This window comes from Lipomyces tetrasporus (genome assembly GCF_029532465.1).
Source record: "Lipomyces tetrasporus strain NRRL Y-64009 chromosome Unknown POJ06scaffold_4, whole genome shotgun sequence".
NCBI lineage: Eukaryota > Fungi > Ascomycota > Lipomycetes > Lipomycetales > Lipomycetaceae > Lipomyces > Lipomyces tetrasporus.
The window spans coordinates 141,546-168,648 of NW_026611599.1; the positions used below are offsets into that span (position 1 = coordinate 141,546).

Genomic DNA, 27,103 nt, shown 5'->3' on the forward strand with positions numbered 1-27,103 from the left:
TATTATATATAATACCATATTAGCCCGATGTTATACAAGAAACCATATAATTACAACAATGATCGAGTAGCAATAGTAGCAATACAGAGTACCAAGCCAACGAAAAGTCATAATGGCTATTATATAGTGCAATATATACAAGCAAGGTATGGTCAACCAAAGTAATCAAAACTCCCTAAAACGCCATCCTCCGCATACCGTACTACAAACACTGTAAAATTAAAAGAGCTCGTCGTACTAAAGATCTAATAATGCCACACACTGCGTTGGCCAAACTCATTTGTAACAACTCTCGCCACACGCCGGCGAATCAGCTCTTCGGATGCGTCGTGTCCAGTAACATGTCTATCACTCCCACCAACATTCTCAATAACATCGTAATACTCCACCGGACCATTTGATGGACCTGTATGTGCCAGTTGGTATAACGCACCAGTACTGTCGCCAACCAGGATTTGATCACCATCGGGTGTAAACTCCGCACTCATGATTGCGTTTGGAATTTCAAGAAGGTCTTTCATCAGCGTTCCGGTGCGGATATCCCACAGTTTTAAGCACCCATCAGACGACGCCGTGACGAAGTGGTGACGATGATTGGGGACCCAGAGTGCTACCTCAACGCCGGTATCTTGTAACTCGACATCGTCATTCGCATCCAGAGCGGATTTTGTAGCTAAGTTTCCAATCAGCAAACTATACTCAATATAAATACATAGTTGAATTCAAAACCTACGACCGTGACAAAGTCTGAAAAGATGTGTAGCACAAAATCGCAAATCGAAGACGTACGTCGACCCATCTGTACCGCTAGTGGTGCCATAAATCATATCCGGACTACGTTTTCGTTAGCAAATCAGTAAAAAATGCGCCAACAGCTCGCATGGCGGATAGGAAAAGCAAACCTCATGGTAACTTTATTGATATCTAATTGCGGAGTAGTCATGCTAGCCATGACTTTTGGGGTCCTCGCCGTAGCATGATTAAAGTCGAACACACGGAATGTGGTGCCACCTCTACCTTCATACAACGTTCTATTCAGCAGACTCATTGCAAAGTATGGAAGTGTTGGATGGCAATAGATATCGCTATACGGCATCGACATACTTAATTTGGACTTCGAGTTCGATGCCACGTCATAAATTAAGCCGAATCCATTGTGGACTGCGCCTTCGTCCGTGTCATAGCCAATAACCAGTTTATTACTGTTTGATCCGACGAAGTCCATGCATGTGACTGCCGGCATTTTCGTGACAATCGGCGTTATAAGCAGAGGATTATGGAAGCCTTGGCTATCATCTTTGACTTTGAGTATGTATGCCATTCTGTATGAAGTCAGGAGTAATCACGAAATCAGAATAGTTCCTTGTCATACCCTTCGCTTGTTCCAGCAGCGACAAGTTCTGAGTTGTTGACAACACCAGTCTTGATCATTTCAACCCGGGCCTTGATCACTGCAACCAGTCAGCGGCCTCTACTGATGCACTTGCGGATCAAACATACCTGCTGAATCGTTGACAGTTCTTGTGCTTGCATTCCAAGATCTCACGATGCCATCATATCCACCTGTATATAGAGTCCGACTATTCATAGTCGAGAATTTTGCCGCCGGCACAGACGAGTAAATAACCTCTTGCAGACCAGGTGCTTTATGACGATGCTTATCCAAAGCCCAGATCCGATTTCGAGTGAAGTCACCAAGCAGTAAATTTCCACTTCGATTATAGTCATCTTCCGATGCGACGTTCCCCGCAGCGAAATATTTGCCGTCAGATGAAAATGTGATACTCATAGTGTCACCAGATCCGCGATGGCACTCCCGAATTAAGCGCAGATGGGAGAGGGCGTCATCGGCAAGCGAATATTGCGGTGTCCGACCGTACCGCATCTCACGAGAGGCCAATAATGGGATGCTGCGGCAGACAGGCCGCACTTTGCATTCAGTAAGCTGCATGTAAGTCGGGCGATGTGCAAGTTCGCACCGGTCTGTTATGTACCCCACGATATCTGCAGGAGTCCGCCCTGAAAGAGATGACAACAGTGTATCTAGTTGTACATCAATGGCGTCCGTAGAGTCGGACAGACCGTAAATCAATCGCAGGACTTGCTGGTGCTCCCAGGGAGAGAAGTCCACATGCACCACTGCTCCCTCTGCCAAAGGTTAGAAACTCCACAGTGAAAACATTACCCAACTCACCGTAATCCTTAAAACCTGGCCATGCACCGACAGCGCGCAGAAACTTCCTAGCTCGTTTAGACATGTACGGTCTACGCACAGTTGGTTCGACGAGCAATCGTAGTCCCTGCAAGGTACGAGGATCAATACTCGCACGAGGTCTGTGAGCATGGATTTCAGCACGGGCTCGTTGATTATCAAATGCATCCAAATTGATTGTACGATGGACATTGACCATATCAGTCGTCTCATCGTACAAATCATATTCTTCAAAATCAGCCGAATGTTCGCCAAGGAGGCACGTAATCTCTCTATTGTCTACTTCGTCTTGGTCGACCTCTGGTTTCGCCGGACCCATACCATTGGGCTCGACAGGCATACAGCCTGCCGCTTGACGCTGCCAGTCAGGAACGGATGTCACCTCCAACTTCTGAGTCAATGATGTTGCAGATGCCACAGATGCGGCGTCATGCCTCAGCGGAAGTGGGACTGGATGGACTGAAGTAGTTCGCCTGACAGCCGGCTTAACAGGTTGGATCTTGGCACTTGACGTGAGATTTGTCTGTCCCCCGGTGTTGTTAGTAGGAGGCACCGTGGATATGTTGACTTGCTGCATGTTCCCTTTCTGAAGCGGCCGTGCTATTCGCTCATCATTCGCTGATCCAGAGGGTGACTCTGAGAGTAAGGGAATTGCTGGTATTCGTGGCACAGACGCGGACGATTGAGAAGACGATGGTGAGGACGGCACGACTACCTCGGCAGTCCGGCTAATCGTTGGGAGCCTATTTTTCTCTGGTGGCTGCGGTGACACCTTCACATCAGTTGGGATTGGCGCGGGCTCATTGGGCCGTTCTGATGATAATAAGGCCTCAAAAGCCTTAACAGGCGGTTCGACATTCGATACCTCACCGTTCCTAATAGTCACTGCTCGTTGCAGACTCCGAGTTGTGTCTATTACCGATTGCCGGGGCGATGCAGACGGTGCTTGTGGGGCGGCCCAAGTAGTTGTCCTAACAGGCTCGCTAGCATTCGATGACTCAGCGTTGTCAACATTCGATGCGTGCTGGTGAATAGACGTCGTGATGGATGGCAATTTCTGCGACAGTGGCACTTGCGATGAACTCTCTAGATATGCCTTTGCTGGGTGGCTAAAAGAAGATGCTTGGGCGGCCCCCACATTTACTGCATGCTTTTGAGAAGGCGTCATAAGAACAGGCGGTCGTGACTGCAATGCTGCCGGTGACTGTGGAGCTGATGGTGACGATGCTTTCGGAAGATTGCGTGGTACTGGTAATTCAGCGGTCTGGTCCTTGCTTAGCAGGTTCTGAGACGCGCGATCTACTGAAGGTCTTAACGGTCGCTCTGGCGCTGGTTTTACTCCGTCAGGGCGAATCATGGCCAGTCCTTGTCTGTTTTCGTCTCGTTCCCGATCAGCCGACGATAGCCGCCTGTAGAGATCACCGCGGGCAGACTCGGGACTGCGGCTCCGTCCATTTCGGAGGTATGTGTCACTCGAGCGATCTATTGGAGGTCTTAGCGGTCTCAAAACTTGCTGACCAGAAATATTTGTAGAACGGTCGGGGGAATTCGATCTTGATCTTGATCTGTATCGTAGAGGAGGATAGTCGTGTCTGTAATCTGCCGGCTGTTCGGGTAGTGGTGGTCTATGATTCGTCGGAGTAGGTTGAAAGGATTCGGTATATGTACGCCGCGGGATTGGAACGTACTGCCTATACCGAATCTCGTGCTTATCGGGAGAATAGTCAGTAGAGTCTTTCTCATAATAGTCGTCATGTCTATCACGTCGGTAGTTATCAGTGTATGGTGGAGAGTATTGTCGCCGATCTTGTAAATCATCGTATGCTGGCGTTGACTTATCATACATAGCCTGTGGGCGATACCAATCCCGTTCACGGTCGGATCGACCCCGTTCATGCCCGCCCCACTCATGATGGTATGAAGCATGCTTCTCTGGACGATCGTACCATTTTTCCTTCTTCTGTGGCAAGTCACGATAATCCACCCACGGCAGACTGGTAGCTGACCTTTTCTGTACTTGCGTCTGCGTTTCATCGTCTGACTCAGAGTCCAACGCGCGCTTGGTTCCATTACCAGCCTTCATTGTCGGCTGGCCCTCCTCATCACTAGAGTACTCATCATCCGGGCCCCGTGCCGCTAGAATGCTACTACTGGAAGCATCACCACGAAGCATCGTTTTACCATTCTCAAGGATAACAATGTCATTGTCTGAACTAAATTCTTGGTCACTATAAATTTCATCCGCCTTCATTTTAATGACAACGGTGTTTGCATCATTGGGATCTATGTTGTCCACGGCGCGTCGCTTCTTCTTTCGCTTTTTTGAGATTTTCTTCGCTGTGCTGCTGGCAGTCTTCATATTGGACCGACCGTTAACTTGTCCTTGACTAATTTATTTGAGTCAGACTCAAAAGCGCAAAAATGATAATATCCCCTAAGTACTTACCGACCCGGTTTATTCTTAGGCTTTACCGTAGAATTCCTGGAAGATTTGGGCCCTCCATTGTGCTTGGATATCTCGCCGACCGCACTTGACCCAGTGGAAGGCACATGTCCCCGTGGATCAGCCATAGTTATCGGCCTTCTTTAGCAGCACTGGAATTAGCAACTGCTAACCACAATACTGCTAACTTATTATCTGAAATCGTATCGCAAAACATGCCAGTTGTGTGGCAGCATACTGTTGTCGTTTGAAGCGCGTGTTTGTCGACAGAGGAAGACCTAAAGACGCGCTGTAGAATTAAAATTACGGCGCTTGGGAAGTTGTGAAACTCATCCAGTCGGTGGTAGGAAACAACAAGGGGGTTATTATTTTGCGAACAGACACTTAACGCTTAGACCGAGAAACACTGCAGTTTTTTTAAATTCTGGTTGGCGTATCTATTAGGACTACAACCTTCAAGATTTCTTACTTTATATAATCTCCAGGGCTGAGTAACAGTAATCTCAAAGCAACCCGACTTGATACATCTCTACGGCTTGCGATACCCATCATTACCATGCGTTACCTATGACATGTAACTACATGAAATAAAATACAAGAGAGCCACATCAGGTATCACTCTCCTTAAATTTACCCTATCAAAAATTTAAACAATTATATTTGACCTTGAAAATCTAATCCTAAATAATCTTACCCAGCTTATGTGTTAGCTCATGCATACGCCGCTACCGGCTCACTTTCGCCCTTCGAAAACGCAATAGAAGCTCGAGCCATTGTCGTCGAGGACCTCGAGATCGCGTCGGTGAAGTAGAAATTGTGTATTGGGTTCTGCAGCTTAGCGCCGGACGCATTCGCCGACTTGTTGGCGTCAACAAGCTGAGTTTTGACACCAGAGGCAGCAAGAGTGGACTGCTCAATGATATCATGTCGGACAAGGTGAGGAGCAATGTCGTTCATTCTTGACCGGATATCATAGATATCGTCATATGGCAGAGCGACGCCTAGATATTCGCTCACAGCTCGGATGATTTTCCAGTCATCTAATGATAGTCGTTAGTAGCCAAATACTACGAAGTCCAAGTAATCACAACATGCCTCTGGCGACTCCTGGCGGCGCTACCGCAGCACGGGTAACCTGAACTCGACCCTCAGTGTTGACGTAGGTGCCAACCTTCTCGGTGTAGGCAGAGCTGGGTAGGACAATATCGGCATACTGAGCACCGACATCACCGTGATGGCCTTGGTAGACGACAAAAGCATCCTTAGGAATGTCGGCAGCAGTGATCTCATCGGCACCGAGAAGCCAGACAAGCTTGGGCTTGACAGCAGCGATCGCAGGGTCGTGAGTGACAAAACCAAGGTCATAAGCACCAGAGCGGGACGCTGTCCGTTGGAGGACGCTGTAAGCATTCCAGTCAGTGGTGATGAGCTTGTCGGCATGTTTATTAACGAACTGGCCGAGAATCTCAAAATAAACCTTCGCATCGGCGTTCTCAGTAACACCACTGCCGACCACAATGATTGGCTTTTTGGAATCAAGCAACTTCTTGCCAAAATCTCCGGCCAACGCACTCTTTAGACTGGCAGAATTCTCTCCAAGATGTTCAAAGTTGAATGTGGAATCGAACGGCTCGCCAACAAGGCCAATGTCAAGATCCGATCGCAGCCACTGCTTCCTTATTCTCGCATTAAGGACAGCTGCCTCAGTCCGGGGGTTAGTTCCAATCAAGAGAATTGCATCAGCCTCCTCAATTCCGTGAATAGTCGAGTTGAAAAGGTAGTTTGATCGAATGTCAACGCCATGCGCCAGTGGCTCGTTACCATTGACCTGATCGAGAGCAAGATTTTCGGATCCAAGTCTGTTAGCTAGGTCCTTCATGGCGAGAAGGCCCTCAACGTCGACAAGGTGGCCAGCGATAGCCTTGAACTCATTATCCTTCGGGGCAAGCTTCTCATATGCCTGGACTATGGTGGACAGGGCCTCGTCCCAGGTAACAGGCTCAAATCGGTCGCCGTTCTTGAGAAGAGGCATACTCAATCGCTGAGCCTTCAAACCGTCAACAGCAAATCGGGTTTTGTCGCTAATCCACTCTTCGTTGACATCGTCGTTCAATCGAGGCAGCACTCGCATAACCTCCACACCCCTCGAATCAACTCGGATGTTCGAACCCAAACCGTCCAGGACGTCGATCGACTCAGTCTTTTTTAATTCCCATGGTCTAGCCCGAAAAGCGTAGGGCTTCGATGTAAGAGCACCAACGGGGCAGAGATCGATAACATTTCCGGACAACTCGGAATTCAAGTTTTTCTGGAGGTAAGTGCCGATCTGCATGTCGTTGCCACGACCACTGGTCCCCAATTCAGGAGCACCAGCGACGTCATTGGAAAATCGGACACACCGGGTGCAATGGATGCATCGCGTCATTTCTGTCTTAATCAATGGACCAATATCCTTATCCTCAACAGCACGCTTGCCGCCAATTTCCTTAAATCGGCCTCTGTCGGAGCCATAACGCATAGCCTGATCCTGCAAATCGCATTCACCACCCTGATCACAAACTGGGCAATCCAGCGGATGGTTCGCCAGTAGCATTTCCATGACACCTTCTCGCGCCTTCATCGCACGTTCGCTGTTGGTATGGACGACCATACCATTCTGGACCGGAAAAGCACACGACGCCACTGGTTTTGGTGCTCGTTCGACATCGACAAGACACATTCTGCAGTTACCGGCAACTGCTAGCTTCTCGTGATAGCAGTAACGGGGAACCAAGACACCCGCCTTCTCACACGCCTGGATCAGCGCCTTTACGCATAACCAGTTAGCAACTCACATTTTTTGCCAATCGAACCATAACGGTATAAGTCGATACAACAATGTAGAGTAAGGTCCACATACCGATCCAGCTTCGATCATAACTTTCTTCCCGTCGACCGTCACCTCGACCTCAGCCATGGCCCGACGCGACGAAGAGAAGCCACGGCGTGCGGGCGCTCTCGCAACTAAAGCCGCAGAACTGCGGAGCAGTCGGACATGTCGCCCAATCATAGCTGCGATGTGAAAGAGAGTAGTAAGGGTGCTGCTAATCTCTATGTGGCCGATAGCGTAATTATTCGGCAGCCCTCACTTCAGGCATTCGCGCTGAGTGTGAGACGATTTGTTTGCAGAACCGTCAGTCAACATAAGCGGTCGCTGATTGGTGCGCCAGGCTGTGCTCATAACTTCGCCAACCCGGATCCTTTGAAGCGCATTTCAGCCTGCGCCTTGCCCTTACCCTTATTGTAACCCTTGCCCTGTGTATGAGTCTTAACGCTTTGATTGTCTCCCGAAATTTTTTTTCTACAACTCATTCTGAGCAGAAATTATTGTAGATGCTTATCTACAATTCTCTCCGATTTGCATTCTCTACATTCTGCTCTAGATCGGTCTTTGTTAGCAAGTCTTTAGCTGGAGCTCTTCAACTGCTTTGATTCACTTAAAATTGTGGCGGACTGAGAAGTTGTTCCTTACCAAAAGACTGACATCGTTTCGCCCTGTTTCGATCATTTGGGTTTGTTATGGCCATTATATGATGCAGGTGTCCAGCTTTTGATGGCTGAATCAGGTGCGGATAGTTGCAGAAGAGCTTTAGGTGGTTATTGTGGTTTCGGTGCCTGTCTGGATTGTTCGGTACTACGAGTGTAGTGATATTATTTATAAACTGCATTGCAAGCGTGTGAATGCGAGTAGATAGTATGTTAGAGCCTTATCATTCCGTGTACGCTCAAGTATACTGCGAAGAGGTTTAACTACAGGCACGGCCTGATCATTTCATTCAAGGCTTTGTACACTATATTACAGATGTATAGAACAAGCAATCCATTAGTATGACATCCGCTGCTTTTTGAGCTGGATATAGTCCGGAGTGTCAATTCCGCTGGGGACCGACGATGCCATGCCGGACGGCGTCTCGTATCCCGAGATAACTGGTCGCTCTTCCTCATCAATGCCCTCAAACTCTTCGATTCGCTCTCGTCTTCCTCCACCTTCTTCCTCCTCTTCTTCCTCCTCTTCCTCCTCTTCCTCAGGTTGCAGCTCTCCCCAAAGAGAATGATCGATATTTTCAAATAAATTCTCGTCTCCACCAGCTGTCTGTTCTAAAACTCCAAAAACATCGCCATACAGAGGCCTATTGGTGGCTTCGTCTACTGGCGGTTTTCCGTATCCTCCAGGATGATAGCCCCATTGAGCTCCAGGTGGAATTGGCGCGTTCAGACCCGGTATCTTCAATCCAGGATAGCTGGGAGGTGGTCCAAACCTCTGCATATTAAGGAGCCATGGCGGGGGTGCGCCAGGTGGAATATTCAATGCGACCTTCAATTCGTCTGATAGCACGCCTGGTCTTCTGTCGTGAATATTCGTCTCGAACTCCTTTCCTTCATAATAAATCTCGCCGAAGCTCGTCAATTTTGGTTTCGACTGAAACTTGAAAAAAGCATCGTGCAATTTCTGATAGTCTATATCAAGTCGACCCATTTTCGGTTGAACCCGTTCCCGCGTCTTCTGTTTCATTGTTGCTTCGTCTGCCTTGGTACTATCGCGCATGTCCATGATACCGGTGTGCTTGATAAAGTCTGGTAACTCGAATGGTGGCTTCTCAATACCGCGTTTCGACGCTAAATATTCCCTCTTATTACTCCAATGGCTGGGAACCGAGACAGCGTTTTTCGTGGCTTTGAGTTGGATAAGGAGTAGTGGATCGGCCGCATCCGCGTCATACCACTGATAAATCTGTCAGCAACAAAACTCTTGGACCTTAAACTTCAAAAACGTACCTCGACTAGCTCTGGTCGCGGAGCTACGGCTTTCAGTTGAGCGATCGAAATCTTGTTCAATTTCCGTTGCTTCTTCTTACTCATCACATGCTCCATCGTCGCCGCTTCTTGCTCTTCGTCCTGAATATTGTCATCTTCATCACTGTAATAAATTTCGCCCTTGTATTCATCCTCTGGTATCTCATCTTCCTGCGCAATTAGTTAGCGCAGTGCTAATTGTCAGTGAGAAAGCGCCTACTTACATCGGCGACATGGAACTTTTCAAGGACAGATCTGTATGCCGCAAATGCGGGATCGTCAAGATTTATCTCAATATCCTGCTCATATTTCGTCTCAACATCTAGATCCTCTTGCTTCACATCATCATATTGCGCAACCTACACCCATTAACGGTTGTCCTCAACGCCATCTACCATCGTCAAAGAACTTACACTTTCAGCTTCTGACACGTACGTTGAAGATGTATCAGTTGCGATAGACGATTCCCGTGAGCTTTGTATCTTCTTTTCTTTTGCCCGTTGTCGTTTTATCTGATTTTTGGAGCGTGCCCTCTTCTTGTTGATGCCATTTGTGGTGACATCGGTCGATTGCGGAGCAGAGTCTGCCATAGTTAGAGACTTAAGTCGAACGCGATCGTCCAGCTGTTTATTTGCTAGTTATTGACTCGGTCACGCAGATGGATATCTCGACAAAGAGGTGATTTGATTGAGGATTATCGTTGCAGACCTTTGTGGTAGTGGTACTTAAAATTCCGCCCTAGACCAATTGATTCTTCCCAACTAGTAAACACACTGAGAGCTCACTGCTTTTACGAAAACAGTTAGAACTATATGCACTCTATATTAGAAACCCTATTATACAATAAAATATTTTGTGTTTTAATTTTAATTGGACTTGTTGTCTTTGACAAACTGTGCAATTTTCAGACGCCTGTATTTGGCTATGATAGTAGGACTGTGAAGGGCGTCCATTGCAGCGCGCAGTCCAGCTTCCCTGATAATCGTTAAATTCTCTATTCAATATCCGGATCAACAGAGTGTGCACTTACTTGACATTGGTCGCCCAGCCTCGACCTAATTCCTCCCCGTCCAACACGCAGGAGACTATATACCCAGCTGTCTGATCTCCTTCCAAAACGTTATATTCAGGGCTTCGTTTGGCAGTTCCAATCATATCATACAATTTATTTTTTGCCTGCTTGTCAACCAGTGCGGCCCTCATCTTCGTGCCCTTGATATTCCGAATCGTGGGCGTCGCCAGCTCTGTTAACCACTTCTCAGCAATCACGGCGCCGTCTGCAGAATCATGCAGCAGTCCGGCAACATACGCTTCAAATGTGTCCGCAACTGATTTAACATCCACAAGCACATTAGTAGACTTCGCCGCAGATGCAGATACTAGTAATCTTTTGTCGAAACCGTATAACTTTGCCCAGGTATTGAGAGTCGAATTACTGATCAAATGAATCCGTAGCGTCGTCAATTCGCCTTCCCGTGCGCCTGGAAATTGAAGATATACCAATCGCGACATGACGTGATTTATGAACGAGTCTCCAATAAATTCGAGTCGCTCGTAATGCTGTGCTGATTCACTCGAAGTTTTACTAAGTTCATTTGCAAGAGACCTGTGAACAAATATTCGTTTCGCGATATCGGGATTTTTTATTTCCGGAAGCATTGGGGGCCAGGTAGAGACTGTAGACGCATTGATACTATGTGAGTCCTCCACTCGCTGACTAACTGTGGAGAGCGAGTGAACAGATGGCAACCGATGGTCCTGAATATCATCAGCACAATTGATCCTCACCATATCTAGCTCGATCTCGAGAATATAACCTACCCAAGCGCCAGCCTCGTTCTTCGTATCTGTCTTACAATCATTTCTAATCTCATCGAATTCAGATACATTAACCCAGTCGAGCTCTTTCTCAGCATCCATCCGCTTCAGGGCGATCGCCAGGTCGACTCGAGGATCAGTAACGAATGCGGTATCGTCAACGTCTAGCTTTTCCGGCGTCACTTCTAGTAGTGATCTAACCGACTTCAAAAGTTTGTCTACTTTTTTAATTATTTTTGTTGAGACTTGTTGCGCTTCCGTTCGCGACAGCAACGCCGTCTGCCGGTGCGATTAGTTTACGGGAACTAAAATGATCCGGTTCATGCTATAACTCACTTTCGTCCTTTTAGCAGGCGGCTCCTGTGACGCATCTTCACTAGTTCGTTTCTCCATGTTTCGTAACAGGCATTGATTCTAGACACAAAAATTCGTTATGCAAGTGTTCAGGCACTCCAAAAAGCCTTATTGACATCTTCGCCTACAGCAAGAGAAGGTTAGGGTTATCCAATTTCCCCGTCAGGAATGCACACTTACTTGTATTAGACGGCCGACCAGACATACAAAATTAGCAAGAAATACACATCTTCGGTATGACATATATGCAAAACGCTGCATGATTTACTATTCTAACTGTGAGGCGCCCCTTCATTAGTGGCCTTTAAGTCAAAATCTGAGGCAATGTTCGGCGTACCTTAAACTCCCAATCCTTGCTAGAACTCCATGCATCGGTATCACAGTCACGATCTGACTTGACGTTTTACATCTCGACACAATCATCCTTAAATCCACAAGATAACTGTCACAATGTTACGGTGGAAGGTCATATTTACTGTGCTGGTTTATATTGCACACACAGTTTCCGCCTATAGTCTCCGCGGCTTTCTAGATTCGACAATCGCCAATGGCCGACCTCTCACCTTCTCCCCGACGACGGAAGTCGTCCTCCGATCCGCCGAAGCAAAGTACAAATCGTACATTCGTGCCGATGGCGAGTCATTTGTGTTTTTGAACGTTACTGCGGGATCATATGTACTGTCTGTGAACTCAATCGAGCATGCTTTCCCGACGCTGCGGGTCGACGTTGCCGAGAACGAAGTGGAAGTATTTTTGACACATCGCGGGAACGAATGGGGATTTAAAGGTGCTAGACAACCTTATCCTATTGAACTGAAACCGTTTGCTCCGGCTGTTTATTACCAAGTACGTATGATTTGTTACGATCGACCGATATCGATCCATATAAATTGCATTATGCTAATGTGGAGCAGTATCGCGAGGGCTTCAATGTTCTGAAGCTATTCAAGAATCCGATGTTGCTTATCGGTCTGCTTACCCTCATTATGGTGTTTGTTTTGCCGAAAATGATGGATTCATTAGGTGCGCCCGTTCAACAGCCTACTGGCATCAGGCTGTAATGCTGACTTTGTTTAGATCCAGAACAATTAAAGGAGATACAACAACAGCAAGCTAAATCAGTCCCATCTGCTATTGCGAACCCTATGAATTTTGATGTTGCTAGTTATTTGGCTGGAAAGACAGCGGGGCCGTCTACGTCCGCTTCCACGTCGCAGAGTAAGAGTGCCGGCAGCGCCAGGAGTAGGAAGCATTAGCGGACGGGACAAGGGATAACGAAGAAATTCGACAGAGGTCGTGCATTTGTAATATATATATATAGACGTGCAATAGTATTGGATTATATTATGCAGTAAGTTGATGCATGGGCGTAGAACAGCATGCCAGCCAATTTGACAATAATCCCCGACTCACACTCTCACCCCAAAATATAACCATCGCATTCTTGCAGCCAGGCACACTACAGTACTGGAGATTCAAGATGGCATTGTTAAGTTTGTTTTCACGTTTGCAAATAAGATTCCCCTACGCTTCCTATGTTTGTTCCCTGCAACTAGCTATATTCTGATGAATGACCGTACTGACGTGTTTAAACAGCCTGATCCTCACGCCGCTCACCGCATTCTGGACGTGCCTGCAACTCATACACGCTCACCACCATCCGCTCTACGAAGGCATATATCAAATGTATTCAGTCCTATGAAAGAAAATGTTCTGTTCAAGCACGGTCTGCACAATCGATTCGCATCGACGGTGGCTATGGGGAACGGCCAGAACGAGGACATAGGTATGATGGAATGGACTATTGAACGGTATGAAGTTTTGACAAGTGCGCTTCGTAAATTTCTGGACGTTGACTTGACGGATCTGAGTGAGGATGGTACTATCAGCGTGACCAGTATTCAGAGGGTTAAAGACATAGTAGACGTAGTCATAGAGCGACAAGCGAAGAGAAAGGTTGCAGAGGATGTACGTGCTGAAGTCACTTCTAACGAAGATCTCGATTGCGACCATACTGAGGATGGGAATGTTGAAAATGCAAATAATAACGTCGATTAGACTGCAGCTACGACAGGATAATACTACTGACACATGCTGATGATACCGATTGTAATTATCACGATGACAGCGATAGATACCTACGCTGATATCAAAGTCTCTTTGTTCATCTACAATCAGAATGCTGACAGAATAACTTCAGAAATGATTGGGAGTTTTCGACAAAATGCTCCAGAGTCTGTATAAAATTACTGTCGCAAATGCTACCAGATTCTATGACGGCGAACAAGGATGTGCTAGCCCTCCAGCTCAGACCATCTTGAAACCTTAGCGAGGTGGGTGCACGTTTCACTGTGCTGTTATTCCATTTCTATGTTTGTATCATTTCGCTTATGCTTTCCCATAAAGGGAGAAAAGATCCGGTTCTCGAGGGTAAGGGCATTAAACATGGTCAATGTACGACGATTTTGCTGCTTAGAAACGCGTACCAGATGGCGTCGGCGTCGATAAGAGATGGCAGTTCCCGCCGCAACAGGGGATTGCTTATACTCCGCAGCTCATACGGTGGAGCTTTATGGACCTGGTTGCCGTCCTGGGCAGCAGCACTGTCCAACACACAATTCCACCGAACTTGGTGTGCTGGCGAGCTACGTGAATTTGTAGCGTAATTGACGAACTGTCGAGCTAGTGCGTCAAGGAGCTGCCTGCCTAATCAGCCCATACCTCCCTACCCGTCTACAGTACGCTGTGTTTAAAGACCGCTTTTGCCCTGCTCCCAGTTTTGGTCGCAGCACAAACAGCTATGATTGATCCAACCCCTTTCCTCGGTCCGCATCTTGTCCTGGTGGTCGCCGTCCTGATCTGGCTGGTGTACTCCTACGTTGTCAAAAAGCGCGTGTCTCCGACAGCTCCGTCCGACAAGCTTGCCGCAAGCGAAAAAGATGCCGGGCTCGAATTGCCCCCTGAACCGACTCCGCTCGAGAATCTGACCCCCGACAAGCTCAAGAGCTATGACGACCGTCCATGGCGTCCATTCAGATGGCCATATCACCAGACTATGAGCATCTTCAAGCTCGATATTAACCACTGGTTAGACATGGACAAGTGGTACGAGTACGTAGCGCGACCAGAGTGATCGTCTCGTTGTTATAAAGGTTCTAACGCGCTTGCAGACGGTATGTCAACGAGAAAATGGATATTATCCGAAGAACAGGCAACGAATACTGCGACTGTCTTCCTGACGGCGAAGATGCGGCCGAAGAGCTCCTCGAGACCGTCGTCGACCATCTCACCAAGAGATATCCCAAGCTGTTTATCAAGACCGATATCGGTCTCGATAACCTCGTAACCGGTGAGAAGATTGATCTGCGGAAGCCATTCAAGGAACCACCGCTGCATTATCTTGCTCGGTATGTCATAAAGGTGTCCAATTTGCTGTCCGCTACTGACACTTGGTAGTCTCACAAAGGAAGATTTCTATATCGTCAAGAAGCGCGAAGACGGTCGACATTATCTCGTGGCCGCGGTTGTCCCGGCACCTGGTGGCTTCTTCGGCGTTCAGAATAAAATGGGCCAGCACCTCGATGTTATCCATCACGAAGTCCCGTACTACGAAGAGAAGCTCAAAGTATCAATGGAGCGATGGTTTGCGCGAATGAAGCCATCCGACCCGGTCGAACGTGCGAGCTGGTTTATTTGCTGGGATCACGAGCTGCTTTGTAACGGCATCTACGCTCTGGGACCGGGTGAGACTGTCCCCGAGGATACCAGCTACTTGAAATACAATGTCCGTGTGTGCCGGCAAACGCTTCGCCGACTGCCAAAGTCACAGGCAATTATCTTCTCCAACCATCCGATTTTCTACTCGATCGAGGAGATGAAGGACGAGCCATTCGTCCCGTCCATGCTGAAGAAAGTGGTGTTGGAGGGTCCAGATAAGATCTTGAAGTACAAGGGCTTCGAGAAATGCGACCAGCACCTGATTCCATATCTGGACCGGCTAATTCAGCGACAAATCGATCTCGGTATCATTAAGGCTGACGATCCCTTGCGCACACGCCCGTCGTATCCATTTGCTGACTGGTATGATCCTAACGATAAGCACACTGGAAACGGATACGCCAACCCGTTCTTCAAGAAGACAAAAGACGAGCAGGAACAATAAAGTGGTTGCCAAAAGTGATTTTCTGTGAATAATGTTCTGAGCCGGTTTTTTTCTGTTTCTTCAGGTGTTTTGCGACTTCTGCCATTGTACAAGATTTTTTGATTATACACGTGGTTTGCTTTTGGGTCATGCATATATACATAGATTGCTAGATAATAGATACAAGACATACTGTGCCATAACTCCAATTAATGTGATAAGTGCAAGTCGCACAATGTCAACCGAAAAACTTCAGGCTGACCAGGTCATCGTCCATCACCTCGCTGCTTCTTCTCTCGACCTTGTCTGTCTTTGACGGTGAGATATTGGACTCCTCCATAGGAGTTTCATCTTCCGACACGTTTTCGTCGTAGACCTGGATCCCGCCGTCGACTCCGCCATCCTCATAGCCATCCAGTATCATGTCCCCATCATCGTCCCTGATCTTTTCAAACTCCGCAATCATGTCCCCGACCTCATCCTCGCGACGCTTAATCACAAGTCCCAAATCGTCGGTCTCACCGACTGTCGTGGTATTATCAGTAACAGGTATAGTCCTACCACTGGGCTTAAAAACCCTCGTGTCCTGTCTCAAAATATGCCAGATCCTTGCCACAGCAGCTAAAAGCACTAGTCCGAGCGTAACGTATTGCCCATGCGCAACTAGCCTGTGAAAAGCATTGAATGCCTTCGGAATGACTCTGTATACCAAGTATTCCGCCCTCTCAACATGACTGAACCGAATCGGCTCAACATCCCCTAGAGACATGTCGAGTTTAACCAATCCTGTCGCCTTGCTCTGCTCCGTCCGCCTAAATACCATCTTTTTCGCTTTCGTCGTCGGCGCATTTTCAGTCTCCGCTTCCCTATTCACTTTTCTCCTCTCAGACCCCCTTCTCCTTTGTCTATCCTTTTTACCAACCCTCACTACATCCTTCTTTGGTCTCGGCTTCCCTTCTTGCTGCTGCCGTGCTTGGGGTACAGCCACCAATTTCTTCACGGTCCGATGAATAATGCTGACGTACTTCCACCACTTTGCTTGTCGATGCTGATTCTTGTTTCTATGCACAATCAGATGCAGGACCTGTAATTCATTACGAAGCGCCGGAATATCCAGAGTGATCGGCATCTATTTGTCGACATGCGTAAGAGGGTGTGAAAGTTGAATTTCTTTAGCACGCGGACGGGCCTGAACCCATCTCGATTCATTCAACCCAAACAAAAAAAAGATCAAAAAGAAAACTCCGAAACGGGGAATTGAACCCCGATTTGCCCGGTGAGAGCGGACCGTGCTAGCCATTACACTATTTCGGATTCATAAACCTACGTTGGCCGACTCTCATAAACCTGTAGGTATTACTGTGCAACGGTTACAACGTATAAGCCGTACATGTGCAAAACGCGTTGAACTAGTGGCTGTATACGTATTAGTTTAGATCCAGAGTATTTGCCTTATGTTAGTGTGTCCTCGAAGAGTGCAACTTGGTTTTGCAAAACGTTTGGCCGCTGAAGATTGAATGGCATTTATGGCAAGATACAGTAACTACTTGTATGGCAGTTTTTGCCTTTAGTTTTGGCAGCTTGTTTAACGGCCAAGTTGCCGAGAAGTTTCACAAGGACCCGCTCTTTGAACCACATATTGACTCCATTATTCGACAAGTATCTGCTGGTATTATATATAGCTCTTTGGTACGCACCAATTTGGCTCCCTCTCAAGAATGTTGCCGCCGACATCAGTCTTGTCTTATCGCTCTCGGAAGTCGGAACAGTTTTAGGGTGTGAGCATCACGGGCGGTCCGCAGCACTGACAACGGCGAAAACAACAGTTTGAATAATTATATCTTATTCCTGTATCGCCGCAATTAACTTTACCGTTGTAGCGTCGAGCAAACGTATCGGCTAGCACAGCTCTCTCTCCGTATATGCAATTCAAAAGCACTCAATTATAAATATAATACAAAAAGCCTAAATAATAATAGCTACATCTCCCTTACATATGCCCGAAAAAGAAACGATAAACAAGCAAATCCCATCAAGAATCACGGCAACTCTAATTTCCGATCCAGAAATTTCGCCGAGATAGACACAATAGCCACTCTAAGACCAAATTAAAAACTCCATATCCAAGACAAAAACATTCCACAGTAAATGAATACAATGCTGGGTGAAAAATTATAGTACATAATAGCAACATATAGGAGAAGGAATTTAGAACGACTCGCCGATGACGCTCGGCGTGCCGATATCCGCTTCGTCGACGCCGTCACGGGTCCGTCGCATTTCGACAAACCGCTCGAACTGGCGGACAGTTAAGTTCCATTCCGATAATGCGCGACCTGCGTATGTCAGTGCGGTTTGGGGTAGTCCTTGCTCAAGCGAGTCTGATTGTTTGATTGATTTGTGTGAAGGGGCAAAATGGCGAGCAAAAGGAGCGCGCGGGTTCGGAATATGTGCGCCTGGTGGCAATGACGATCCGCGGGGATTTACGGCTGCCTGTTGTCTGTGCTGGTCACTCGGTTGCAAAGTGAAGCAGTATGTCTTTTCTGACCGTCGACGGTCGGGAGTGGACGAGTCTGACGGCAACGACATTGTATACGCCGTAGCCGTGGACGCCGCTGAATACGACGACGATACAGTCGATACCGACATGCGTCGTCGCATCTCGGTTGGCGACGATTCCGGTGACAACGTCGTCGGCGGTTCGTGCCCTGGGCTTGCGGGAGGACTTGTCGCGACGAACGAATTTCGGAACGATTTCAGTCGGCGTAACATATTGCCAAACGACTTGCCATTGCTGAAATAATCACCATTCGGCGACGTTGGGCTGGCGCTCGGACTCGACGCGGCAGACGACGAAGTGGACGAGACAATAAACACGTCTTCATCGTGCACGTCATATCGATTCACGCTTTTTGTAAGTCCAGGGACTGGCACCGACAACAGGGACGAGAGAAAGAATAGGTGTGCCGGAGAATCCTGGCCCGAACATTGCACGATTCCCAATCGCCGACCCGGAACAGGCGAACACGGCACGCCGCTAGTACGAACGCCTTTCGCCGCCGCATTCCGGACAGCAGTATGAAGTTCACTTAGTCGTCCATGAAACCGCTCAAGTGCCGCCTCCCGTTGAGGAGATGACTGTCTGATCACTCGCCAACATAGCAACCGCATATAGTAAGCTCTCACAAGCGGCGCCCAGTGACAGAAATGTCTGTTCCACACTTCATCCGAAAGCACCCAGTCGACTGCGCCATATTCCTCTGCCGACGCCAAATGATCCCAGAGCACGTACAACAGCGCCCAAGTGCGGACTTCGGTCATGGAACTTTCGGATGTCAGCATACGCTTGCAAACGTCGAGCCAAAACCCCCAATTGAGCTCTTCCTTCCGCGTGTTACCGGCCAATACGAACAGGACCACTTCTGACAGGTCGCACAGGGCCACGCACGCGTCGGCGTCGAAGACGGCAGTGCGCTTGGCGACCGCGTGCATAACTGATGATTCGAAGAAGCGGGCGTAAGTCGAGGCATACGACGCGCATGTCGGGTTCTTGGACTCTAGAATCTCTTTCAAGGCGATTAATATTCGCATTCGCGACAACTGGCTGGTGGACGGGTAGCCAGCAGTGCCAAGAGTTGCTGAGCTGAGGTTGACTTCGTTGATAGTCTGGGTCTGAGCTGCCACAAGAGCGTGGCTACGGTGAACAAGAGAGTCGAAGTGGCGAAGAATGACGGCGTGAATGTAAAAAATTCCTGGGCCGGCGAGAAGAGCTTCGTCGGGAGTACACTCGCAAACTGTAGCAACGGGCCCGACATAGTCAGACATGATCGAGTAATAGTGTTTGACGAACGAGGCAAACACGTCGCTGTCCTGTGCACCCCACCAACGGTGAACCCAGGGCCCGTATATCTCGTCCGTGATTGCTGCCGGCGCATCCGGTTTGGTGGTGAATATTTCATTTGAAACACCAATATAAGACGACAGGTTGGGGGGTAGGACCGTGGATGCTGGTTGCAATAGTGACCGTAACTGTTGAGTAGCGAATCCGGATTGTCTTCTTACGCGCGACAGTTCCGCCTGCCGCGCCCGTAATAAGTACAAGAGCGGACCGGCGATGCCGGGAACATAGAAAAATGCGTGCGCGAGTACAGCACCGGCAAACACGGCGATATTGACAGCAACCGGCTTCATCAAAAGCCTGGTAAGGGCTAATTTGACTGTGTCGAGTAATGCGTCGTGGTACATCTTGACGGCGCCCTTGCTCGTGACTAGCCTCCATTCGTCGCGCGCAAGAATGCCGAAGATTGTTTCATAATATGCCGCTCGATCTTGCGCGGCCACAGCGTGAGGTAGTCGCTCGCGGAGGCCGGCGATGAGAGCCGTCCACCACCGGTGCAGAATGTAGACTCGTCTCTCAAGCTCGGTGACAGTCACCGTGCGCGATGTCTGTTCGCCGCCGTGATTGCGAAGGAAAGGCAAAACGGAAACGCGTAGCACATTAGCTTTGTACACTGCCTGCCTAGTTGTGAATCTACGACGCATTAGCTACAACGTACAGAACCAGCGCGATACGAAGGCACATACTTTTGCAAGTCGGACTCGAGGATCCGGAACTCTTCCGTCCAAAAGCTCTGCAGTCTCTTGTCGACAATGCCGTTTTGTCGGGCAGTCGCGCCGTAACTAGGAACCGACTGGGTTGGTACTGCCCAGAAGTTCAAGACGGACGATGAAGAAGACGAAGGCGGGGACGAGGACGCGGACGAGACCGTCGACGAGGACTTGAAAAAGAGCGACGACGCTCGCGAGCTGAGCAGCGAAGACGCACTCGAAGTCACGGACAGCGTCGGCGAGCTACGGCACCGCAGCGGATGGCTGTCGGTCGTCGGTGTCGGTGTCGGTGTGGGAGCTGTCGTGGTTGAGAGCTGAGCGGTAGAGGACATTCGTGTCGGTGGGCGCTGGCGACGCATTTTGTCGTGATGGACGGGCTCTGGAGCTGCGGCGTCGAACGCTGAGGGCATTGCCGGCTCGGGACATGGCGGACACGGCGAAGAAGATCGGGACGATGACCTGGACGAGGACGGTGAGCCAGTAGAGAGCAGGGACGGCGACGAGATGGACGAGTCTGTTAGCTGAGTCGCGGTGCCGGCAGCTGCAGCGGCAATCATGTACAGCAGCGACGCGTCTGACTCGGGGTCGACAGGCAGTGCGCACTTTGCCGGCGCCGGCGACTGGGGAGGCACTGCAGACGCAGGATAGACAGTAGTAACACCGGTCGAGGCCATCTCAGGGGTTGGCCTATTGATCAGAAAATGTAGTTGGGGAAGTCGACCGAGCGAGCCAGCATGAGTTCGGCAGGGACCAGTGAATGAAAACGAGCGTGGGTGGGGGGCGAGTCGTCAGTGACAGAGAACGAGCGGTGATGTAGAGTGGTGATGTGGAGGAGAGCGCAAAGAAGGAAAGAAAGTAGAGCTGTCGAGACACTCAGCAGCAGAATTGGGTAAGAAGCGGCAAAACATACACACTGTACCAGAGGTTTGCCCTAACCCAGAAATGCAAACGGCACCCGGCTGGTTCAGGCAGCAAGCGTAGTATAACGAGTCAGGTTCACATATTGCAGCACAGCTATCATTAATACTATTATAATTGCGTTGTGCAAATCCATAGCGAGGAAGGTCGATGATCGTCCTTGACTGTTGATTCAGCTGCCGATCTGATCGTGGTTGCCTCGTCACAACTACTGCTAACTAACTACTTAGTGCCAGGGGTGATCATCAGGGTTAGGGCCATATTCCAAGCTGAGCCATGTCCGGCACTAGCCGAGTCGGACCAAGCCTCCGCACGGACAACCCGTTCATCGCTGTCTATTATGGTACAGAAATTCGCGGAATTGTAACTGGCCGCTAGTGGCTTTAGCTACAACTCTTTGCACCAGAATACCAGCGGCGCCTTTCCGGAACATCTTACGCACGGACAGCCCCGTGGTGGCCATGCAGGCCGAGGCCAAACTCGGCTAGACTGTGCCTGGCAGCCGAACAAGGTGCATTAGCGTTGCATTAGTGTCGTACTTGTACAAGAACGGAAAGTGGGAAGAACACACTCTCTATAAATTTCTCTACAGACTACTATGGCCAGTTGTGAATATCTAGATGCTCCGGTGTAGTATTCCTCGATTAATAGCAAAGCTGAGCGGCATTTTCTATTTCTCTTTGCACTAGTCTGCTTGGTTGGTGGTCCTGGCTCATGTTCTTTATATAGCACAATTTTCCGCCACTTGCATCAGCACACATAATCCCAGCCATCTTCTGTCAACGAAAGGCAAAAATTTGTGTCGGCCGGGTTTTATCGATGTCAGTCTATAAATAATGGCAAAACTTAATGCTTTACGTAGGCACGTTTGACAAATTTAATCACAGTTTGACAATCTTGATGGCCCTGAGTTTATGTTTACAACCAACTTGAGGGATTTTTTTCCGCTTCTTGTAATTTAACTTTAAACTGCCTTGTCATTGTAACCGTAACATTCTTCACGACACAACTTGCATCTTTGACTCAATCATCTCTTCTGGGTTCATAACCAATCATCATTGACAGTTCCCCGTCCGAGCCAACCCGAGCCGCACGATAAACGGGACAATCGGCTAGCAATGTTATCCAATTATACTGCATGCTAGTCTCTTTATCCATCCAATATTTTTGTCTGACCGAGATTACCAGATCGGCGCTACAACTTTGCATGGTCGGTCGATCTGCCAGGTCTGCACTACAACGTGTTAGATCGATCTACCGACTCAGATTTGGCCTTGCCGCCGACTTCAAACCAGATGACCAGGTTAGTCTATAATCACAACCACCCATACCATTAAGAGCAAGTCTACAGCAGTCACATCCTTAGATCTTAAATACACACATCTTTCTGGTATACACCGTACAAATTCCGCAAATGCAGCAAAGCAAACTCCTTGTTTTTATCATACATTTGCGACCACGAAACAAACTAGTTCCCACGAATAAACGGATGCCGCAACGCCTCAGCAGGCGTAATCCGCTTGTCCGGATTCAAATTCAGGCATTTCTCCAACAAATCTACAAACGCTCCAACAACGCCCTTATCCTCCCCTCGCGCATACTCGAACACCCGACTCTTCAAATCCCGTACAACCCGCCCGCTGAACGGTATGCTCTTCACCACCGGCTTGCCCGTCAGCGAGTCCGTCTCACGCGACAAAAAGTTCATCTGGTCGTCAAAGTGAGATGGCGTAAACACGCCCTTGCGCAGGAGCTTATGCGGTATCTTGCCGCGCGTCTGCATTATGACTTTGAGCATTTGGTTGTTGTTGGATCCCGGGAACAGGATCCTGCCCGTGTAGAGCTCGAAAAGCGTACACCCTACCGACCACATATCCACCGCGAAATCGTACTGCAGTCCAATAACTGTTTCAGTTAGCCAACTCGTTCCAGCTTTAAGAAGCAAGTTAAAGCACTTACTCAACTCCGGCGCACGATAAAACCTCGAAGCAAGGTATGGCGTGATGGCATTTTCCGACACGTCAGACGCGGATCCTAAATCACACACTTTCAGCACATTACGGCCGTCGTTCACGAGAATGTTATCGGGCTTCAGATCCGCGTGGAGCACATTGTTGCGGCGGAGATGAAGCAACGCGAGAAAAATCTGCTGCGCGTACGCGCGGATGGCTGTAATGTTTATCCCCGCGTCGCGGCCGAATCGTTTTAGCACTTCGCGCAGGTTTTTGCTTTTTTTCATGTTAGCTCAACCGAAACGCAAGGCCAGCCAACAGGTTGGACCTACCTCATGCCTTCAAACACTAAGCATAGATGTCCCCTGAACTCGAAGCTGCAGAGTAGTCTAATGAGATGCTTCTTATCATCCATGTCCGACGAATTCAACGTTTTAAGAATGCCCATTTCTTTCATACCAGCTTTGTACCTACACCCTGTCAGCCGAGCTGGACAAACATCGCCAACGCGAGCACAACTTACATGATCTCATTATTTCGAATAATCTTAATTGCAACTTCTCGCTTCTCGACACTATCAAATGCCTTAACGACTGACGAAAACATTCCTTTGCCAAGATTAGCCTGGATATGGTATCGCCCGTTATCAAGCATCTCCCCAATAATCACCCGATAATAACCCTCCTCGTCGTCCCAGTTCGAAGTCAGATTAGAGTCGTCGTGAGCTTTTGTGCCCTTTTGCAACACTGGAATCGCGCCCGTCGTTGCCCGTGGCTTGGGCGCCGGAGCTGGGTCAGCGAACATGTCGTCGTCATCAGCATCCGCGAACATGTCGTCTACTCCGTCGTCCTGGCCTGGTGATTGTAGTTCATGATTGTGACAAACTGCCTCGAGCTGGATTTCATGCCGTTTGGCTTCATCTTGCCGATCGAATGTTGGATCGTAGTCCGCGGCGGCAGGCTCCTCCTCGGCCACGCGTTCTTCTCTGCGCCCTCGTATATCAGACGTTTCGAGCGCGAAATCCTCAAGTTCGGGAGTAGGTTCCAGTGACCTCGGTATATCAGCCGGGGTAGCCTCACGAGACAATGAAGGCTCCTTGGATTGGTCAGGAGTATCTGGATAATGACCAGACGGAACCGCGACTTGCTGCTCGACTTCCCGAGCATGCGGTGGTTCAACTACCTCGCCTTCAGAAAGACCACTTTGCACATCCTGTTCGAGTTCATCTTGTTGGGTTGCCGGAGTTAGGTTTGCAGAATTTTGAGTCGACGTGACTACAGGCGTCGTCGTCGTCGTCGTCGTCGTAGCAGCACCAAGCGCGTTCCGGTTGAGCTTAATCGTGATACCAATTTTCGGCTTCTTACTCCTTTCTTCAGTTTTCTCAGGCAATGGTCGCTTGCTCGGCGTGGCCCCAAACACGTCCCCGTTCTCCCGCTCCGGAGACTTGGGTATTGAGGACCCTGTAGGGTGAGGAGGAGGTTCAGCAGACTGGTCGCGTGGGGGCTGTGATCTAGACTTGCCATGGGAATGATCACGACAATGCTTATCGGTGTGGGAATGGTGAATAGTATATCGGTCGCTATCACGGTGTAGATGACGACGTCGATCCCTATCGCGGTCTCGCGAAGGCGAGCGATGGCGATCGTCCTGTGCATCAGAATGGCGATAATGTCGATCTCGATCGCGACCTCGGTCCCGCTCCCTGTCTCTATCCCTTTCTCTTTCTCTATTCTGATTTCGATCGCGACCTCTCTCACGATCGCGCTCGCGCTCACGGTCACGGCGATCCAGGTGCCGCCGATGCTCCCTCGGCGAATCACTCATGCTCCCCGCCGGCGCAGTACTATTAGAATAATGGTCAACAACTCTATCCGCAGACGAAACGTTGCCAAAAGACGGTGGCACATGCGATTTCCTATCCTTCGCCCTCCCATAGTCTTCTCTATTCGCACCAGCCGATCCCGAAAATGCGGAGGATGCGGATGACGGGGACAACGACTCTGTGGCGACGAAATTCACTACTGGAGTCATGCGATATGAGTAAATATGGTTTAAAACGGGATAATATTTGCAGATGTAATATAAAACTAACCGAAATACCACCAATAAGTAAGCTGCGACGCGCGTACTTCGCGTTTTGACGATGACTTGGCCTTGGGGTCGCGCAAAACTCGGATTGGCGGAGCGTAATTATTATGTTCATCTTTGATCTGTGAGGCTCTGGTGTTGGGGCGCGCGACATCTCTGCAGTTGGGCTTCAAATGTCGACCTCGTATGAAATTCATGGCTTAATCGGTGAGCGAGTTATGCTTCCAGTTCTACAAAAATTCTAGCTAGATTCGGTTCAATTTATTCCTAGATATCAACTACCAGGTCACAAGTTAATATACAGAATGTCCGGACGACAGGGAGGAAAAGCAAAGCGTACGTTAACTCCTTGTATATTCTGCATTACATGCTCTTTAATTATAACAATCAATTTTAGCATTGAAGGCTCCCAAGAAGGAACGAAAGGAGGTCGACGAAGACGATAAAGCGTTCCAGGACAAGAAGAAAGCCGAAGCTGCTGCGCGGAAGGAGTTAGCTGCCAAGGCGTCCAAAGGTGGACCTCTAGTCACCGGTGGTATAAAGAAGTGCGTGCGTTTTTATCATGCTGGTTGCGAGGACGATTAGACTAATTGTGTGATCTAGGTCTGGCAAAAAGTAAACATATGAGACAGACTAGGGAGAATTGTACAGTTTATATTACATTGGTTCGATATGGTGTTATTTGCTAAAATTGCTATTCTACAATGCAACATTAGAGCCTTAGTATGTCATTACCATGATCCAGTAATTCAGAGTCCAACTCCATAACGCCAGAGCAATGCTTAAACCTTCGGCATAATATTTCACTCATGCTGCCTTGGCTTGTGGCCTATGTTTCCGCTCACGCATGACCACTCGGCCTGTCTCCTCCAGCCTCCAGCCGCACCCGAGCTTCTCCACACAATCTGTCCAACGCCATCCAGTAAGTCTCTCAATCTCGTCCTTCTGCATAAAGAAATACGCCGTACCAAGCCGTTTCAGTGTCTCAACTGCCATCGTGCGATCGCCGAACGCCATTATTCGGCGTCGTCCAGAGTCGGGTTCCGCGTGATATCTCCGGCGCCAAAGAGCGTAGTCGAAGTCCGCCCATGCGCGTAGGATTTGACGTAGCGCGAGGTCGTCGAAAAGGTCGTACTGCTGCATGGCGTCGTATGCGGCAGTCAAATCGTTCGAAAAGTGCACTAAATGCAGCACGTACAATCCGCCGATTTCATGTCGCTCGGCTGAAGATAGAGGAATGACGGGATGCACGTCGTCAAGTAACCGCTTCATCGCGGGCAGATACGACTGGTAATGACCCAGGAGGACTGTGACTCTGACTGAAAACAGCAGTACTTTCTTTGCAAACGGAGTCGGTGGGCCCGACGCGATAACGGCTTCGCGCAGTTTGCGCAGGCCCAGGACGACATGATCCAGCGCCATTCTCCGGGCGGCGTCCTCGTCCGACCCGTCGTCCTGGTCGACTCCATGTTGTGTCCCAATAGTTAAGGTCTGGAATGTGCGACGCAAGGCATCCACGCCCGGTGCGTCGGCACAGGCTGCAAGATATCTTCGCTGAAGAAGTGTGAAGTAGCGTTGCTGAGTGTCGGGATCACGCTGCAAACGCGTGTCGTTCCCCCGCGAGACCAGGCCGTAATCGTCTTTAAAGTCGGCGTCGTCGTTGTCGTCTAGATCGCCGATGGCACATCCGGGGATGAACTCGGCAGGCATGATCTGGAAGGTTGGATATAAGCCGA

The 27,103-nt window shown here is 49.0% G+C and overlaps 12 protein-coding genes and 1 non-coding gene across 13 annotated transcripts; 4 read left to right on the top strand and 9 right to left on the bottom strand.

The window, feature by feature from the left end:
• Nucleotides 1–14: 14 nt before the first annotated feature.
• POJ06DRAFT_249728 (uncharacterized protein) lies at nucleotides 15–4,933 on the bottom strand. Its single transcript, XM_056187200.1, has 7 exons — nucleotides 4,659–4,933; nucleotides 2,195–4,599; nucleotides 1,501–2,148; nucleotides 1,373–1,451; nucleotides 903–1,322; nucleotides 734–834; nucleotides 15–673 (listed from the first exon to the last, which is right to left on the bottom strand). Exons 1-7 carry the CDS (start codon nucleotides 4,781–4,783, stop codon nucleotides 246–248), a joined length of 4,206 nt encoding a protein of 1,401 aa, XP_056044326.1. The 5' UTR covers nucleotides 4,784–4,933; the 3' UTR covers nucleotides 15–245.
• A 65-nt stretch (nucleotides 4,934–4,998) lies between these two features.
• Nucleotides 4,999–7,855, bottom strand: POJ06DRAFT_249734 (uncharacterized protein). Its single transcript, XM_056187201.1, has 3 exons — nucleotides 7,555–7,855; nucleotides 5,751–7,461; nucleotides 4,999–5,695 (listed from the first exon to the last, which is right to left on the bottom strand). Exons 1-3 carry the CDS (start codon nucleotides 7,702–7,704, stop codon nucleotides 5,367–5,369), a joined length of 2,190 nt encoding a protein of 729 aa, XP_056044327.1. The 5' UTR covers nucleotides 7,705–7,855; the 3' UTR covers nucleotides 4,999–5,366.
• Nucleotides 7,856–8,451: 596 nt separating this feature from the next.
• POJ06DRAFT_294881 (uncharacterized protein) lies at nucleotides 8,452–10,276 on the bottom strand. The gene is made up of 4 exons (XM_056190490.1): nucleotides 9,902–10,276; nucleotides 9,713–9,847; nucleotides 9,471–9,659; nucleotides 8,452–9,417 (listed from the first exon to the last, which is right to left on the bottom strand). The coding sequence occupies exons 1-4, from the start codon at nucleotides 10,076–10,078 to the stop codon at nucleotides 8,518–8,520; spliced, it is 1,401 nt and encodes a 466-aa protein (XP_056044328.1). The 5' UTR covers nucleotides 10,079–10,276; the 3' UTR covers nucleotides 8,452–8,517.
• POJ06DRAFT_249737 (ribonuclease III domain-containing protein) lies at nucleotides 10,277–11,929 on the bottom strand. Its single transcript, XM_056187202.1, has 5 exons — nucleotides 11,841–11,929; nucleotides 11,643–11,784; nucleotides 11,310–11,585; nucleotides 10,519–11,246; nucleotides 10,277–10,463 (listed from the first exon to the last, which is right to left on the bottom strand). The coding sequence occupies exons 2-5, from the start codon at nucleotides 11,697–11,699 to the stop codon at nucleotides 10,355–10,357; spliced, it is 1,170 nt and encodes a 389-aa protein (XP_056044329.1). The 5' UTR covers nucleotides 11,700–11,784; nucleotides 11,841–11,929; the 3' UTR covers nucleotides 10,277–10,354.
• POJ06DRAFT_249739 (uncharacterized protein) lies at nucleotides 11,849–13,103 on the top strand. The gene is made up of 4 exons (XM_056187203.1): nucleotides 11,849–11,894; nucleotides 11,959–12,506; nucleotides 12,575–12,683; nucleotides 12,738–13,103. Exons 2-4 carry the CDS (start codon nucleotides 12,111–12,113, stop codon nucleotides 12,914–12,916), a joined length of 684 nt encoding a protein of 227 aa, XP_056044330.1. The 5' UTR covers nucleotides 11,849–11,894; nucleotides 11,959–12,110; the 3' UTR covers nucleotides 12,917–13,103.
• A 102-nt stretch (nucleotides 13,104–13,205) lies between these two features.
• On the top strand, nucleotides 13,206–13,860 carry POJ06DRAFT_249743 (uncharacterized protein). Its single transcript, XM_056187204.1, has one exon. The coding sequence runs from the start codon at nucleotides 13,227–13,229 to the stop codon at nucleotides 13,716–13,718; it is 492 nt and encodes a 163-aa protein (XP_056044331.1). The 5' UTR covers nucleotides 13,206–13,226; the 3' UTR covers nucleotides 13,719–13,860.
• Nucleotides 13,861–14,218: 358 nt separating this feature from the next.
• Nucleotides 14,219–15,996, top strand: POJ06DRAFT_249745 (uncharacterized protein). Its single transcript, XM_056187205.1, has 3 exons — nucleotides 14,219–14,771; nucleotides 14,831–15,067; nucleotides 15,117–15,996. The coding sequence occupies exons 1-3, from the start codon at nucleotides 14,461–14,463 to the stop codon at nucleotides 15,820–15,822; spliced, it is 1,254 nt and encodes a 417-aa protein (XP_056044332.1). The 5' UTR covers nucleotides 14,219–14,460; the 3' UTR covers nucleotides 15,823–15,996.
• On the bottom strand, nucleotides 15,997–17,084 carry POJ06DRAFT_249746 (uncharacterized protein). Its single transcript, XM_056187206.1, has one exon. It carries the CDS (start codon nucleotides 16,928–16,930, stop codon nucleotides 16,040–16,042), a length of 891 nt encoding a protein of 296 aa, XP_056044333.1. The 5' UTR covers nucleotides 16,931–17,084; the 3' UTR covers nucleotides 15,997–16,039.
• Nucleotides 17,044–17,115, bottom strand: POJ06DRAFT_t42. Its single transcript has one exon. It is a non-coding gene; the product is annotated as a tRNA-Glu (tRNA).
• Nucleotides 17,116–17,719: 604 nt separating this feature from the next.
• POJ06DRAFT_249749 (uncharacterized protein) lies at nucleotides 17,720–21,497 on the bottom strand. Its single transcript, XM_056187207.1, has 3 exons — nucleotides 21,320–21,497; nucleotides 20,386–21,270; nucleotides 17,720–20,332 (listed from the first exon to the last, which is right to left on the bottom strand). Exons 2-3 carry the CDS (start codon nucleotides 21,081–21,083, stop codon nucleotides 18,010–18,012), a joined length of 3,021 nt encoding a protein of 1,006 aa, XP_056044334.1. The 5' UTR covers nucleotides 21,084–21,270; nucleotides 21,320–21,497; the 3' UTR covers nucleotides 17,720–18,009.
• A 1,298-nt stretch (nucleotides 21,498–22,795) lies between these two features.
• POJ06DRAFT_267054 (kinase-like domain-containing protein) lies at nucleotides 22,796–25,310 on the bottom strand (the record flags this gene model as incomplete). The annotated part of the gene is made up of 4 exons (XM_056189205.1): nucleotides 22,796–23,232; nucleotides 23,287–23,555; nucleotides 23,612–23,749; nucleotides 23,803–25,310. The coding sequence occupies 4 exons, from the start codon at nucleotides 25,308–25,310 to the stop codon at nucleotides 22,796–22,798; spliced, it is 2,352 nt and encodes a 783-aa protein (XP_056044335.1).
• A 109-nt stretch (nucleotides 25,311–25,419) lies between these two features.
• POJ06DRAFT_83590 (translation machinery associated TMA7) lies at nucleotides 25,420–26,080 on the top strand. Its single transcript, XM_056191633.1, has 3 exons — nucleotides 25,420–25,703; nucleotides 25,765–25,912; nucleotides 25,971–26,080. Exons 1-3 carry the CDS (start codon nucleotides 25,673–25,675, stop codon nucleotides 25,984–25,986), a joined length of 195 nt encoding a protein of 64 aa, XP_056044336.1. The 5' UTR covers nucleotides 25,420–25,672; the 3' UTR covers nucleotides 25,987–26,080.
• A 94-nt stretch (nucleotides 26,081–26,174) lies between these two features.
• Nucleotides 26,175–27,077, bottom strand: POJ06DRAFT_237052 (uncharacterized protein; the record flags this gene model as incomplete). Its single annotated transcript, XM_056185935.1, has 1 exon — nucleotides 26,175–27,077. One exon carries the CDS (start codon nucleotides 27,075–27,077, stop codon nucleotides 26,175–26,177), a length of 903 nt encoding a protein of 300 aa, XP_056044337.1.
• Nucleotides 27,078–27,103: the final 26 nt, after the last annotated feature.